The following is a 13,118-nucleotide window of genomic DNA, read 5'->3' as shown; positions in this document are numbered from 1 at the left end:
CAAAACGATCGACAGCTTATCATAGACAAGAATACTTTTCTTATTATAAAATTACATTTTTAGTATATTATTAATTAAAATGCGCATAATTATAAGTTGAGACATTAAAGGATTAACAGCCTCTAAAGCCTGAGACGTTGGTTGATTTTTCGACGTTTTTAAATACTCTCGGAATTACGTGGTTAGTAAACCGAAAGATACTTTTTGCGCTATTGTTTCTTCGCACATATTATCCGTTCGTGTAAAGTAATTGTACACCTAAGTGAATGATATTTTCATTACGATCTGGGTATAATGTTAATTACATGTCAGTGGCTACTTATCGTTGTACAAAACTGTTTACGCTCAGTCGCTATTAATCATTTCCTGCTGTAGGAAGTGTTTACAATAATACCCGTTCAAGTCTATTGGTGAAAATAAGATTCGGTGTTGGCTACTCGAGGCATCTAATTTTGAATAATTTAAGGATAAATCATTCTAACGAAGCAATGGAAAGCAAAAAGGACTTAGTTAGGTATACACTTTTTCATGCATATCAAAGACATATTTTTAAACGATCGTTTCTTTAGCGTTGAAGAGGAGCATCGTGACAATTGGGAAGATGTAGCCGACGTGAGTGTTAATCCGGGGTTCTTGGTGAAAACTGAAAACTCTGAAGAATCATCGTCGAATGAGTCATCAGTGAGTCCATTTTTCAAAATTTTGTTCGGATTTCCACCATGAAAAAACTATAAACAATTTTAAAGACTCGATGCTGTTACAGGATGAAATTTCGATCGAATTGGAGACCGAAAATGTAAAACTTGAACCTAAGCCCTCATTGACGACCATCTGCCAAGCTACTGTAAAGGAGGAAAATCCGGGGTTCTCGGTGAAAACTGAAAAATCTGGTGAATCATCGACGAGTGAATTATCGGTTAGATCTATCTTTTGAATTTATATTCGGATTTAGACCATGAAAAAACTATAACACAATTTTAATTTTAGGCAAATCCCAATAATGACTCTATGGTGAAAGCGGAGCCTCGTGACAATTGCGAAGATGTAGCCGACGTGAGCGTCGATCTGGGGTTCTCGGTGAAAACTGAAAACTCTGAAGAATCATCTTCGAATGAGTCATCGGTGAGTCCATTTTTCGAAATTATGTTCGGATTTCCACCATGAAAAAACTATAAACAATTTTAAAGACTCGATGCTGTTACAGGATGAAATTTCGATCGAATTGGAGACCGAAAATGTAAAACTTGAACCTAAGCCCTCATTGACGACCATCTGCCAAGTTACTGTAAAGGAGGAAAATCCGGGGTTCTCGGTGAAAACTGAAAAATCTGGTGAATCATCGACGAGTGAATTATCGGTAAGATCTATCTTTTGAATTTATATTCGGATTTAGACCATGAAAAAACTATAACACAATTTTAATTTTAGGCAAATCCCAATAATGACTCTATGGTGAAAGAGGAGCCTCGTGACAATTGCGAAGATGTAGCCGACGTGAGCGTCGATCTGGGGTTCTCGGTGAAAACTGAAAACTCTGATGAGTCATCGTCGAATGAATCTTCGGTGAGCTCTATTTTTTGAAATCATACCATAAAAAAATATAACATTATTATAATTTTAGGCAAATCCCACCAATGACTGTATTTCGTCGCAGCAGAAGAAAGATGAGGATATTTTGATAGATTGTGAGAGCTCATTGGTGAAACTTGAACCTAAGCCCTCATTGACGACCATGTACCAAGCTACGATTGTAAAGGAAGAAAATCCAGCAAAAGATTTTAATAGAAAGAAGCTTACAATTTTAATAAAAAAAGGATTCAGTTACGATAGTAATCGTAAATTTACCGGAGAAGAAGCGACTTCAACAAGCCAAATGAAAACCACACACAAGGGCATTGGACCACTTGAATGTGAAATTTGTCATAAATCGTTTAAATATCCAAGTAAACTTAAAAGCCACGTTAATGAAGTACATGATAAAAAAAAACCTTTTCAGTGTGATATTTGCCATGAATCATTTGCACGAAAAGATAATCTCAAAATTCACATCAGTATAGTCCATGAACGCAGCAAACCTTTTGAGTGTCAGTTTTGTCACAAAGCATTTGGACTAAAAAGTGACCTTAAAAGACATATAAGTGTAGTACATAATCGGAGCAAACCCTTTGAGTGTGAGATTTGTAATGAATCATTTGGACAAAAAGTTACTCTTAAATATCACATCAGTATAGTCCACGAATGCAGAAAACTTTTTGAGTGTCAGTTTTGTCACAAAGCATTTGGACTAAAAAGTGTCCTTAAAAGACATATAAGTGCAGTACATAATCAGAGCAAGCCCTTCGAGTGTGATATTTGTCACAAATCATTTGGACGAAAAAGTCACCTCGCAATTCATATTCAGGCAGTACACCTTCGGAGTAAATCCTTTGAGTGTGATATTTGTCATAAATCATTTGCACGAAAAGATGGTCTCAAAAAGCACGTAAGTAAAGTCCACGAACGCAGCAAACCTTTTGAGTGTCAGTTTTGTCACGAAGCATTTGTACTAAAAAGTGACCTTAAAATACATATAAGTGCAGTACATAATCAGAGCAAACCTTTTGAGTGTGAGTTTTGTCACAAAGCATTTGGACTAAAAAGTGACCTTAAAAGACATATAAGTGCAATACATAATCGGAGCAAACCCTTCGAGTGTGACATTTGTCACAAATCATTTGGACGGAATAGTAGTCTCAAGAAACACATCAATACAGTACATCTTCGGAGTTAACCCTTAGAGTGTGACATTTGTCACAAATCATTTGGATACAAGCACGTACTGAAAAATCACGAAAAAGCAGTACATCTAAAAGAATGAGAAATTTGTCATAAACCATTTGGATATCGAAGTCACCTCAAATCTCACATAAATGCAGTACATAATGCTAATCTTAGAAATATGAAATTGATTTAAAATTTGTGATTAAACGGTTTATAGGCTATGTAATTTCAGACAAACATTGTCATGATCAATAAAGCTTTTGAAACGGTTATTCATTTGGTTGTGACTGTGAAATCCTTTTACTCGCCTTACGCGAACTCAAATATCATCACCGTCATATATCAAATACCACGCGTCTATTTTGTTCTTTAAAATACTGTTGTTTTTAAAGAACGAACTTGAAACATCCTATTTATCGGCTGAACATTTTTTCCAAGTAATTGCTGCTGCTCAAAAGATCCCCGCATCGAAACTAGAATTATTTTGACCAGTCTTCCAAATTTGACGCACGCGAAGATTTAACAATTGCAAAGGTCGATAAAAAAGCTCTATCTAATAATTTTACAATTATATTATACTTCTGTGTAGCGCATTCTATGTTAATTGAATGACTAAACATTTTTGCTTCCTCATTGAGGAAGCTTTTTTCAATTAAACTCAAAAAATAAGTGCTTATATTGCAAATAAATTATTATTGGATAGCATAAAAATTTCGACATGTCATAAGGATATGAAAATTTTCATTTTTCATATCATTGAATCATTCAATTTGCTTTTAATTGAAATAAAAATATAGGTGTTTCCTCAGAGACACACAAACAAAAGACTCATATAGTTCACAGTTGGCAAAAATCAGCTGTGTAAGAACAGTTGTACAACGTCTATATTTACACATGTAAACATTTTATTGAATAGTAAACAATTTAAGGGCTCTCTATACACACTCAGTCGATAAGAAGTGCGTAATTATTTTGTACCCATTTTTTTTATTCTCTGGTTAACCATTGAACTTGAAACTTCGTGGGAGTGATTATGAAACTTATAAAAAGGGCTCTCTATACACACTCAGTCGATAAGAAGTGCGTAATTATTTTGTACCCATTTTTTTTATTCTCTGGTTAACCATTGAACTTGAAACTTCGTGGGAGTGATTATGAAACTTATAAAAATGTGCCTATGGAGCCAGTTTTCAATTAAATGACCGGTACTTTCAAACAAACTTGATTTTCTATTATCCCCCTTTCATAACCTAAAAGTAACGCATTCTCAAACAATTAGTTAAAATGAATCCATTGAACATTTTATTGAAAACTAGCTCCATAGGCACATTTTTATAAGTTTCATAATCACTTCCAGGAAGTTTCAAGTTCAACGGTTCTCTAGAGAATAAAAAAAATGGGTACAAAATAATATCGGTATGTCGGTATTTGTCCCTCTGTATAGAGGAGCCTTAACGGTAGTAGTGTATTTCTAATAATTTTGAGCAGCGATTTTGTAAGATGAAATTACGTCGGGAAGAAGAAAATTACTATAATCATTATTTTTTAGAAATTTCAGTTTTTTTGCAGAGTTCAAATTTTGAAAATTGTTTTAATAGCATTCAAGAAAGAAAAATTGGAGTGATAATTTTTTTTATGAGGAAGTACTTTGCGAAGAAATTGGCAGCGGCTTTTATTTATAGTTTATGAAAAATAGTTGATATATCTTGCAAAGCATTAATAAAAATAACTATAAAATATTTAAAATTTTTAATTCATATAATTTTCTATACTAATAAAATAAATATTAATCAAACAAGTGAGATTGTATCCTTTCACCGTTTTTGTATGTAACTGTTTCTGAACTAATTCAATTCGATCAAATAAATTTTTAAGCATTCGATAATAAAATGTACGTGCAACAAATGATAAAAATACCGATAACACAATTTTCGATTGTCAGATAAGCAGCTGGCCTCTATAAGTGACAGAAACTGTCACTGCTTTTGGTATTATTCATTTGATCAATTCCGGCGGTCTCTGACAATGCAAATTTCATCTTCGCAATTGTAGACAACTACCTAAACTAACCTTTTGAAATAAAAAATTGTTGTTTACAGTTTTAAATATTGTTAATAAACTGTATCTTTTTATGATTCATATTTAAGTTTTGATCTGATGGAATTTCCCCTTTTATCAAGAAACCAATGCTTGCACACCTCAGTTTATGTTTCGCCTACTCTATTCATACACGAATCTCACCTCTTCTCTACGATGTATTTCGTCAGTCGTTTACTGCACCGTGTCTAGTGTCCACGTGCGTATACATTATCTTCACGTTCTCATTCAAAATCGTGAACTAGTATATCGAGAAAACATATTGCTATTTTTTCTTGCGCTAGTGACATTTGTAATCAATAATGGCTGAAAAACTGCCGGAATCGATTAACTTTCCCCTTGAGGAAACAGCAGTATTGGAACTTTGGAAAGAACTCGATGTTTTCAAAAATTGTTTGAAACAATCTCAGGGCAAACCACGCTATTCCTTCTACGATGGGCCGCCTTTTGCAACTGGGTTACCTCATTATGGTCATATTTTAGCTGGTACTATTAAAGATATTGTAACAAGGTAATTTTGAAAATATTAGTCATAATAATCTAAATCAAATATTGACAAATCTTTCATTGTATTTAATACTTTTTGAACATTTCTAATATTCATAACATTATCCACAAAATGTGATGTATTATGTTTGTTTTAAAATTTTAGGTATGCACATCAAAAAGGGTTCCACGTTGAACGAAGATTTGGATGGGATACTCATGGTTTGCCGGTAGAATTTGAAATTGATAAAGCTCTCAATATTACTGGTCCAGATGATGTAATGAAAATGGGAATAGCTAATTACAACAAAGAATGTAGAAATATTGTAATGAGATATGCCAATGAATGGGAAACTATTGTCAAAAGATTAGGAAGGTGGATAGACTTTGAAAATGATTACAAAACTTTGTATCCATGGTATATGGAATCTATTTGGTGGGTTTTCAAACAGTTGTTCGATAAAGGTTTAGTTTATCAAGGTGTTAAAGTGATGCCTTTTTCAACTGGCTGCAATACACCACTGTCAAACTTTGAATCTGGACAAAATTACAAAGATGTCGTTGATCCTTCTGTAGTAGTTTCGTTTCCTTTAGATGATGAGCCTGGAGTACACATGCTAGCTTGGACAACAACCCCGTGGACATTGCCTAGTAATCTAGCAATTTGCTGTAATCCAAACTTTGAATACATTGAAATACTTGATCACAAGTCAAACAAAACATTTATTTTACTGGAATCTAGTTTATCGATCATTTACAAATCACCTGATTTGTATACTGTGAAAGGAAAAAGACAAGGTTCAGATTTACTTGGAAAAACGTATGAACCAATATTTCCGTATTTTGCACATTTAAAAGAAAAAGGTATTTATTTATACTATATGACTTGAATTAGATTCAATGAGAGCAAGTTACTTATTACAATTAATTTTTTTAGGTGCATTTAGAGTGTTGAATGATCCATATGTAACAGCTGAATCAGGAACTGGAGTAGTACATCAAGCTCCTTACTTTGGAGAAGACGATTATCGTTGTTGTTTAAAGGCTGGTATCATTACTAAAGATCAAGAGAGCATTTGTCCTGTAAATAGTTCTGGATGCTTCACAGAACCTGTCACAGATTTTCTTGGAAAATATGTCAAGACCGCCGACAAAGAAATAATTAAAAACCTTCAATCTAGAGGTAGACTGATACATAGTGGTACAAGTAAACACAGTTATCCATACTGTTGGCGTTCAGACACACCACTTATTTACAAAGCTGTGCCATCATGGTTTATCAAAGTAGAATCTATAAAAGAAAAATTGCTGGAAGCCAGTGCTCAAACCTACTGGGTACCGGATTATGTAAAAGAGAAACGCTTTGGCAATTGGCTGAGGGATGCACGCGATTGGGCGATCAGTCGTAATCGCTACTGGGGTAATCCAATGCCACTTTGGATTTCCGAAGACAGAAAAGAAGTCATGTGCATAGGCAGTATTGCAGAATTGGAACGACTGACCGGCAAGAAAATTACGGATATCCATCGAGAGAGCATCGATGACTTGGAAATACCATCGTCGCGACCAGGCCAACCTCCACTACGTCGCGTTCCCGAAGTCTTCGACTGTTGGTTCGAATCCGGCTCGATGCCTTACGCACAAATGCATTATCCATTCGAGAACACGAAAGAATTCGAGGAGAGTTTCCCAGCGGACTTTATCGCCGAAGGTATCGACCAAACGCGAGGCTGGTTTTATACCCTGCTGGTGATCTCAACGGCATTGTTCGGTCGACCACCTTACAAGAATCTAATAGCCAACGGCTTGATCCTGGCGTCGGACGGCCAAAAGATGTCGAAGCGAAAGCGCAACTATCCCGACCCGATGGAAGTGGTGACGCGTTACGGCGCCGACGCTCTGCGTCTCTACCTGATCAACTCGCCGGTGGTGCGAGCGGAAAATCTGCGCTTCAAGGAGGAAGGCGTGCGCGACGTCGTGAAGGACGTCCTGCTGCCGTGGTACAACGCGTTCCGCTTCCTGCTGCAGAACGTGGAGCGCTTCGAGCGCGCCGAGAAGCGCAAGTTCGTCTACAAGCCGGACGAGCTGGTGGGCGCGGGCACGGGCAATCTCATGGACCGCTGGATCCTCTCGTTCACGGAGTCGCTGCTGCAGTTCATCGAGACGGAGATGAAGGCCTACCGGCTGTACACGGTGGTGCCGCGACTGGTGCACTACATCGAGAACCTGACCAACTGGTACGTGCGCATGAATCGACGCCGGCTGAAGGGCGAGAGCGGCCCCGGCGAGTGCGAGCGGGCCCTCAACGCGCTCTGCCACGTGCTGCACACGATGACGCGGATCAACGCCCCGTTCACGCCCTTCCTCGCGGAGTTCATGCACCGGCGGCTGAGGCCGCTGCTGGCCGCCTCGAGCGAGCTGTGCGCCGAGAGCGTGCACTACCTGCAGGTGCCCGCGCCGAGGCTCGAGCTCGTCGACCTGCCGACCGAGAGCGCCGTCACGGGCATGCAGGCCGTCATCGAGCTGGGCAGGCTGCTGCGCGACCGGCGCACCATGCCCCTCAAGTACCCGCTGCCCGAGGTCGTGGTCATCCACCAGGACCAGGCGGCCCTCGACGAGCTGCGCACCCTCGAGCCCTACGTCCTCGACGAGCTCAACGTGCGCAAGCTCACGCTCACCCACGACAAGAAGGCCTACGGGGTAAGCCTAAGGGCCGAGCCGGAGCACCGCAGCCTCGGCTCCAAGTACAAGGCCGACTTCCGCAAGCTCACCGAGCTCATTCGCCAGCTGAGCGACTCCCAGCTGCAGGACTTCCTGCGCCGCAAGTCCATCGAGCTGTCGTCCGGCCACGTGATCGAGGAGAGCGAGCTGCGCATCCTGTTCACGTTCGACGGGCCGCGCTCCGAGGAGCTGCGCCAGCGCTACGAGGCCGAGTGCCGCGGCAGTCTGCTCGTGCTCCTCGACTGCACCCAATCCGAGGAGATGCTGAACGAGGGCCTGGCGCGCGAGTTCGTCAATCGCGTCCAGAAGCTCCGCAAGAAGGCCAAGTTGCAGCCCCACGATCCGGCTCACTTGTACTTCGAGTTCGGCAAGGAGTCGGAGGCCGACCAAGTGGCCAAGGCCGTGGACATGCACAAGGACTTGATCGAGTCGACCACCAAGACGCCCCAGTTCCCCGTTTCCGCCATGCAAGCCGGCGACCCTGTTCTCGAAGAGGAAAAGTGCGATCTCAAGGGAGTCACTTTGCGACTGCTCCTCGTCTCGGCCAAAAATCAATTGGACAAGCCCAAGTACTTGCCGGAATCCAGCAAGTACGTCAACGTCGAGCTGACGAGCTCGCTTCAGCCGCGCTACGGAGCAAAGTCGCGCTACGCGACCCTCTGGCTGCAGGACCATCTACGTGGCGATGCACCTCTGAGCTTCGGCCAACTCAAGCAGGAAGTCGCTCGGGTATTCGGCATTCACGGCTGTCATTACGACATTTACGATTCGACTGGAAAGATTCTCAATGACAAAAGCGATATCTTGTCTTATCACAAGAGTCTTCTTAGCGTCGTCAAGACTGGTGAAAATTGCCCGGAATCGTCGAGGAAATTGGCCTGGCCTGCTTGCTGCTTGATGAACGTCTCTTACAACAAAGCCGGCAAAAAAGTCGAGTATTCAGTATTCCTAGAAAATCCTAAACAAAGCTACGTACTCGATCAAGGGAAAATTCGAGCCAATCTAGCTGGTGTACTTTCGAATTCCAATGTCAATGTGCCTAATGAACCGATCGACAAACTCAATGGTTTTGTGCTCAACGCTTGATGCTGACAACATTTTAATAGGAAACACTACGTTCAAAGTCATTGTTTTTTTCACGTTTGTTAATAACGAGCTTTTGTTAGTACAATTGGACAAGTCTTTAGTATGGTATAATTTACATGTATATTGTACGTATTTGAATAAGATAACAAATTGAATTTACAACTTTGAGTGTCCTTTCATTGAAGAATCAAAAACCTTATTTTAATCAACGAGCAGATATAAATATTTTAGCAACAAAAAAACGTTTACTACTGGTAATCTGTTTATTAAAAAGTTATACACGAGGTAACGTATCGGTGAGGCATGCCGCGTAATCTGGCAACTCATTGAAAATCTGTTTATATGACTAGTAAGTATCAAAGTATTAATACGATTGTAAAAAAAGAAAAGAAACTCAAAAACAAGACTAATTGATACGCTCAAGAGACTTGAGTCGAAAAATGTGACGCTTGAGATCGATGCGGCGTTGCATTATTACTACCCAAGTATATAATGCGCCTCTGCTCCTCCGGGTGTATGAGTTGATCGGTATTTTTCCAACGGTACTTCTTCTCGGTATCTTTGAGCTGTCGCTTGTCGATGTAACTTATGACGCAGCTCGTGGGTATCCAAACGATCGCCGTGCTTATTATCACTGCCCCGACAATATTGTCTTTGAGAAAACGCATCACTTTGTTAATGTTAATGTCCTCGATGATGTCCCAGAAGCGCTCGACGACGTCTTGGATGGTTTTTTCGCAGGTGCCCTTGTTGCAAAAGCCTTGAATGCAGGGAGTTCCGTCGGGCAGTATGTCCTGCGGATCGATCGGGAAGCAAGTATCGTTGAGCCCCATACGACAGCAGCGTTTGCACGCGTCTCCGGCTGCAAAAGCAATAAACGATAAATCGGCAAATTAGACACGATGCAAAAGCACGCGATCGTAGCAGTCAACTTACTCGTGTCGCACATGCAACTGGTAAGGCCCTGAGTTTCGCAGTAGGGCACGCATTTGCCCTGATGGCACTGTCCTCGCTCGAGGCAGCTCGTGCCGTCCTTCATGGCCGGCGAGCGCGGACACTCGCTGGAGGCGCCGGTGCACCTGGACTCCTGCTCGCAGGTGGCGTACTGCGCGTCGCGACACTTGATGCCCGGCCCCATGAAGGCGCAGTTCTGGCAGCAGGGCGAGTTCTTGTCGCTGCATACGGCGCCCTGGTTGCGGCGCAGCTTGCAGTTCTTGTCGCAGCACGCGTCGTTGTCCTCGGTGCCGAGCAGGCCCGCGTCGCACTCCTCGTCGCCCTCGACGCGCAGATTGCCGCAGAACGACTCCTCGGGCTCGCTGAAGCATCTGCCCGACTTGGCCTGCAGCACGTTGCGAATGGCCCGAAGACTGCACGGCGAGAATCGCTTGTTGTTCACGTCGTAGCCGCTCACGCTGTACGTGTACATGAGGTAAGAGCCACCTTGGCTCGCGCTTGGGCTGCATTCCTAAGGGGCGACAAAATCAATTGCACCGCGCTACCTTTTCACGTTGCGAGCGATTGTGTGTAAACTTACCGTTATGTCTGGATCGTGCTCCGATCCCCAATTATGACCAAATTCGTGAGCTGTTACTAAATCAGCCTCTCTTGTTATTACTCTTTGACCATAATGATTTCTACTCGAACTTAATCCCGAATTGAGGTACAAGGTGTATCCGTTTTTGAAGTATTCTATAAATCCCAAATTATTATTTCATTAGATTTCTTTATTGTTTTTTAAAATTAATTAATTTTTCTTAATTACCTGGTGTGCAAATACCCCCCACAGAATTTCTTCTTGGTGAGCCTACATACGCAAGACCTAAAATACCTCCTTCAAATTTTAAATCTGTAAATAGGTGTGCTAAGCAGAAATCTTTGTGACTGTACTCTCGACTGAATACCTTTGATTAAATGGCAAAAAGTTTCATTTTAAAAATTTTAATAACAAGTAATTAGCATCAAACCTAAATCGAATCTTTTTTACCTCCAGTAAAGTTCTTACATCCCACTTTTCTCGCACCATGTTGTAGTGATTATCGCCTCCTCTTACTCTAGTAGGTTCACTATGAACAACTATTTTTTTTATTACAAATCCCATCCCTTTGAAACCATCCTGTTCCTTATGATCTTGCCACATTGTATCATTATAGATTTTATGAACTCTATCAATTAGACTAATCTGTAAATTGATTATTACATTTATAATATAGAAAATTAAAATTTCCCCCTAAATTTATGAAACATGCATGTCATACTAAATAATTTATGGTTGTTTTAGTGCTGCTTGCACCCATTTCTTGATAAAATCTATAATCGGCTACAAGAAGTAATGGACATCTCGTTTTAGTTGGAGTATACTCATATGATTCCGTTTGCCTTCTGCTTCTGTTATGACTAGTTTCTTCAATTTTTAAATCTACATCTATTGGTTCATTGTCTTCTTTTATATAACCACAGGTTTTTGGAGCACCATGAGTATGTCCTTCTCCATTGTGATAATGTTCCCAACTTAGCTTGACATCAGATGCTTTATATATAATCATAGATTGATTGCTATTTTCTGGTAAATGCCTCCATGAAGGCTGAAATATTAAATAAATATTTTAATTGGATCGATTGGAAAATTCAATTACTTTTATAAAACTGTACATACTTCTATGTGATAAGTATCATCAGGTACAGAAATACTTCCTAACAAAATACCATCGTCATCTATATTAAGCTGAACATGTGAGTTCGATTCACCAAAGACTCTACCATGGTAGAAGTTATCATGATCTAAAAACCAGGTGTGATACAAGATTGTTTTAAAATGTTCATAAAGTCACTTTTAATATTTCAAACATACCAATGTGAACTGATGTTTCTCGTCCATCGCCATCAACTTCATATGCTTTAAATTTGGAATGAATTACTTCTTTTCTTGGTGTTAAAATCAATCGGAAATTCCTAAAAGAAATTAATGATGTAAACCTCTCATTTCTATATATTTTACATCAAAAGTATTAACATTAATAAAACTCACCGGCCGTGTGTGTAAAAATCCAATTCGCTTATTTTGTTGTAAGGATGATAACTATGTTGAGCTCCACGTTTTACAATTCTATGTTGAAAACTTGAAGAATGAAGTATTTCATAATACTTCAAATTTTTATGAAGTGCATCTAAAAAATCAATAATCAGTGAGTTTCAATCGCGAAATAGTTTAATTACATGAAAGACTGACCTGAAGCATCAATACAAATAACTAAAAATAATATCACGTATGTAAACCCTTCCATGCTGATGTTAACTTATAAAACGTGACACAACCGTTTTATTGTTCGGTCCATAATTAGAAATAAGATTATTTATTTTAATAAACTCATTTCACTGAAGATAGAACCATTTTAAAATGACGATGTTTGAATACCAATCGATTCAATAGAAAGTTTTGCTGACAACAAAGGAACTCGTCATAATTGTTGCATTTTTGTGTTTACACAATTTACTTGCTTATATGCACATACACGTAGAGATTGTATGCATCGTTCTAAGCATCATGTCGCCAAAACAATGATCACTGCTACTGGACGCATAACTTTCGAGGACATAATCCTTCCAAAACAACACCCGCAATGTTTAGGTCATGAACTCGAAAAAACTAGAACTACCACTGACACTTGACAGTTCTCAAGGCGCAAGTCGCTCAATACCTACCTGTCAAGAGTAGAACAATGCGTTCTGCTGCAACTGCATGAGTCTGCTCAGTGCGGGATAAAGCTGCGTAACAGAATGTAGCCAATCACAGACGGAGTTGAGTTGGATGCATTTCAGCGAAAAACTGCGATTGGTTCAACGAAACCGAAGAGGAAAAGGTAATGAATTTCGCATGAAAGTAATTTTGCAATTTCAAAAAGTTATTATAAATAATGGCGCGTCGCAGTAGGAATCCCTGGTTCTTATGCCCTTAAATACTAGGATAATCA

At 39.9% G+C, this 13,118-nt stretch overlaps 3 protein-coding genes across 5 annotated transcripts; 2 read left to right on the top strand and 1 right to left on the bottom strand.

The window, feature by feature from the left end:
- The first annotated feature begins 308 nt into the window (after window positions 1-308).
- On the top strand, window positions 309-3,032 carry LOC106654143 (zinc finger protein OZF). 3 transcript variants are annotated; one of them, XM_023458822.1, is made up of 7 exons: window positions 309-514; window positions 570-681; window positions 764-864; window positions 1,071-1,122; window positions 1,205-1,357; window positions 1,429-1,563; window positions 1,622-3,032. In XM_023458822.1, exons 1-7 carry the CDS (start codon window positions 489-491, stop codon window positions 2,768-2,770), a joined length of 1,728 nt encoding a protein of 575 aa, XP_023314590.1. In that variant the 5' UTR covers window positions 309-488; the 3' UTR covers window positions 2,771-3,032. The 3 variants fall into 3 exon arrangements, with proteins under 3 accessions (XP_023314590.1, XP_023314592.1, XP_023314591.1); XM_023458824.1 differs by lacking the exon at window positions 1,429-1,563 and having other exon boundaries at window positions 310-514; window positions 1,205-1,240; window positions 1,703-3,032; XM_023458823.1 differs by lacking the exons at window positions 1,071-1,122; window positions 1,205-1,357 and having other exon boundaries at window positions 310-514; window positions 764-916.
- A 1,781-nt stretch (window positions 3,033-4,813) lies between these two features.
- Window positions 4,814-9,312, top strand: LOC106654174 (probable isoleucine--tRNA ligase, cytoplasmic). Its single transcript, XM_014373913.2, has 4 exons — window positions 4,814-5,056; window positions 5,142-5,368; window positions 5,510-6,207; window positions 6,281-9,312. The coding sequence occupies exons 2-4, from the start codon at window positions 5,160-5,162 to the stop codon at window positions 9,148-9,150; spliced, it is 3,777 nt and encodes a 1,258-aa protein (XP_014229399.1). The 5' UTR covers window positions 4,814-5,056; window positions 5,142-5,159; the 3' UTR covers window positions 9,151-9,312.
- A 78-nt stretch (window positions 9,313-9,390) lies between these two features.
- On the bottom strand, window positions 9,391-12,572 carry LOC106654176 (ADAM 17-like protease). The gene is made up of 10 exons (XM_023458819.1): window positions 12,377-12,572; window positions 12,176-12,314; window positions 11,999-12,099; window positions 11,804-11,928; window positions 11,406-11,732; window positions 11,135-11,329; window positions 10,913-11,051; window positions 10,685-10,839; window positions 10,087-10,615; window positions 9,391-10,012 (listed from the first exon to the last, which is right to left on the bottom strand). The coding sequence occupies exons 1-10, from the start codon at window positions 12,429-12,431 to the stop codon at window positions 9,570-9,572; spliced, it is 2,208 nt and encodes a 735-aa protein (XP_023314587.1). The 5' UTR covers window positions 12,432-12,572; the 3' UTR covers window positions 9,391-9,569.
- Window positions 12,573-13,118: the final 546 nt, after the last annotated feature.

This window comes from Trichogramma pretiosum, unplaced genomic scaffold (assembly GCF_000599845.2).
Source record: "Trichogramma pretiosum strain Unisexual culture from Peru unplaced genomic scaffold, Tpre_2.0 scaffold25, whole genome shotgun sequence".
In the NCBI taxonomy this organism is placed as follows: domain Eukaryota; kingdom Metazoa; phylum Arthropoda; class Insecta; order Hymenoptera; family Trichogrammatidae; genus Trichogramma; species Trichogramma pretiosum.
This window is presented reverse-complemented; position numbering and strand designations above follow the sequence as displayed.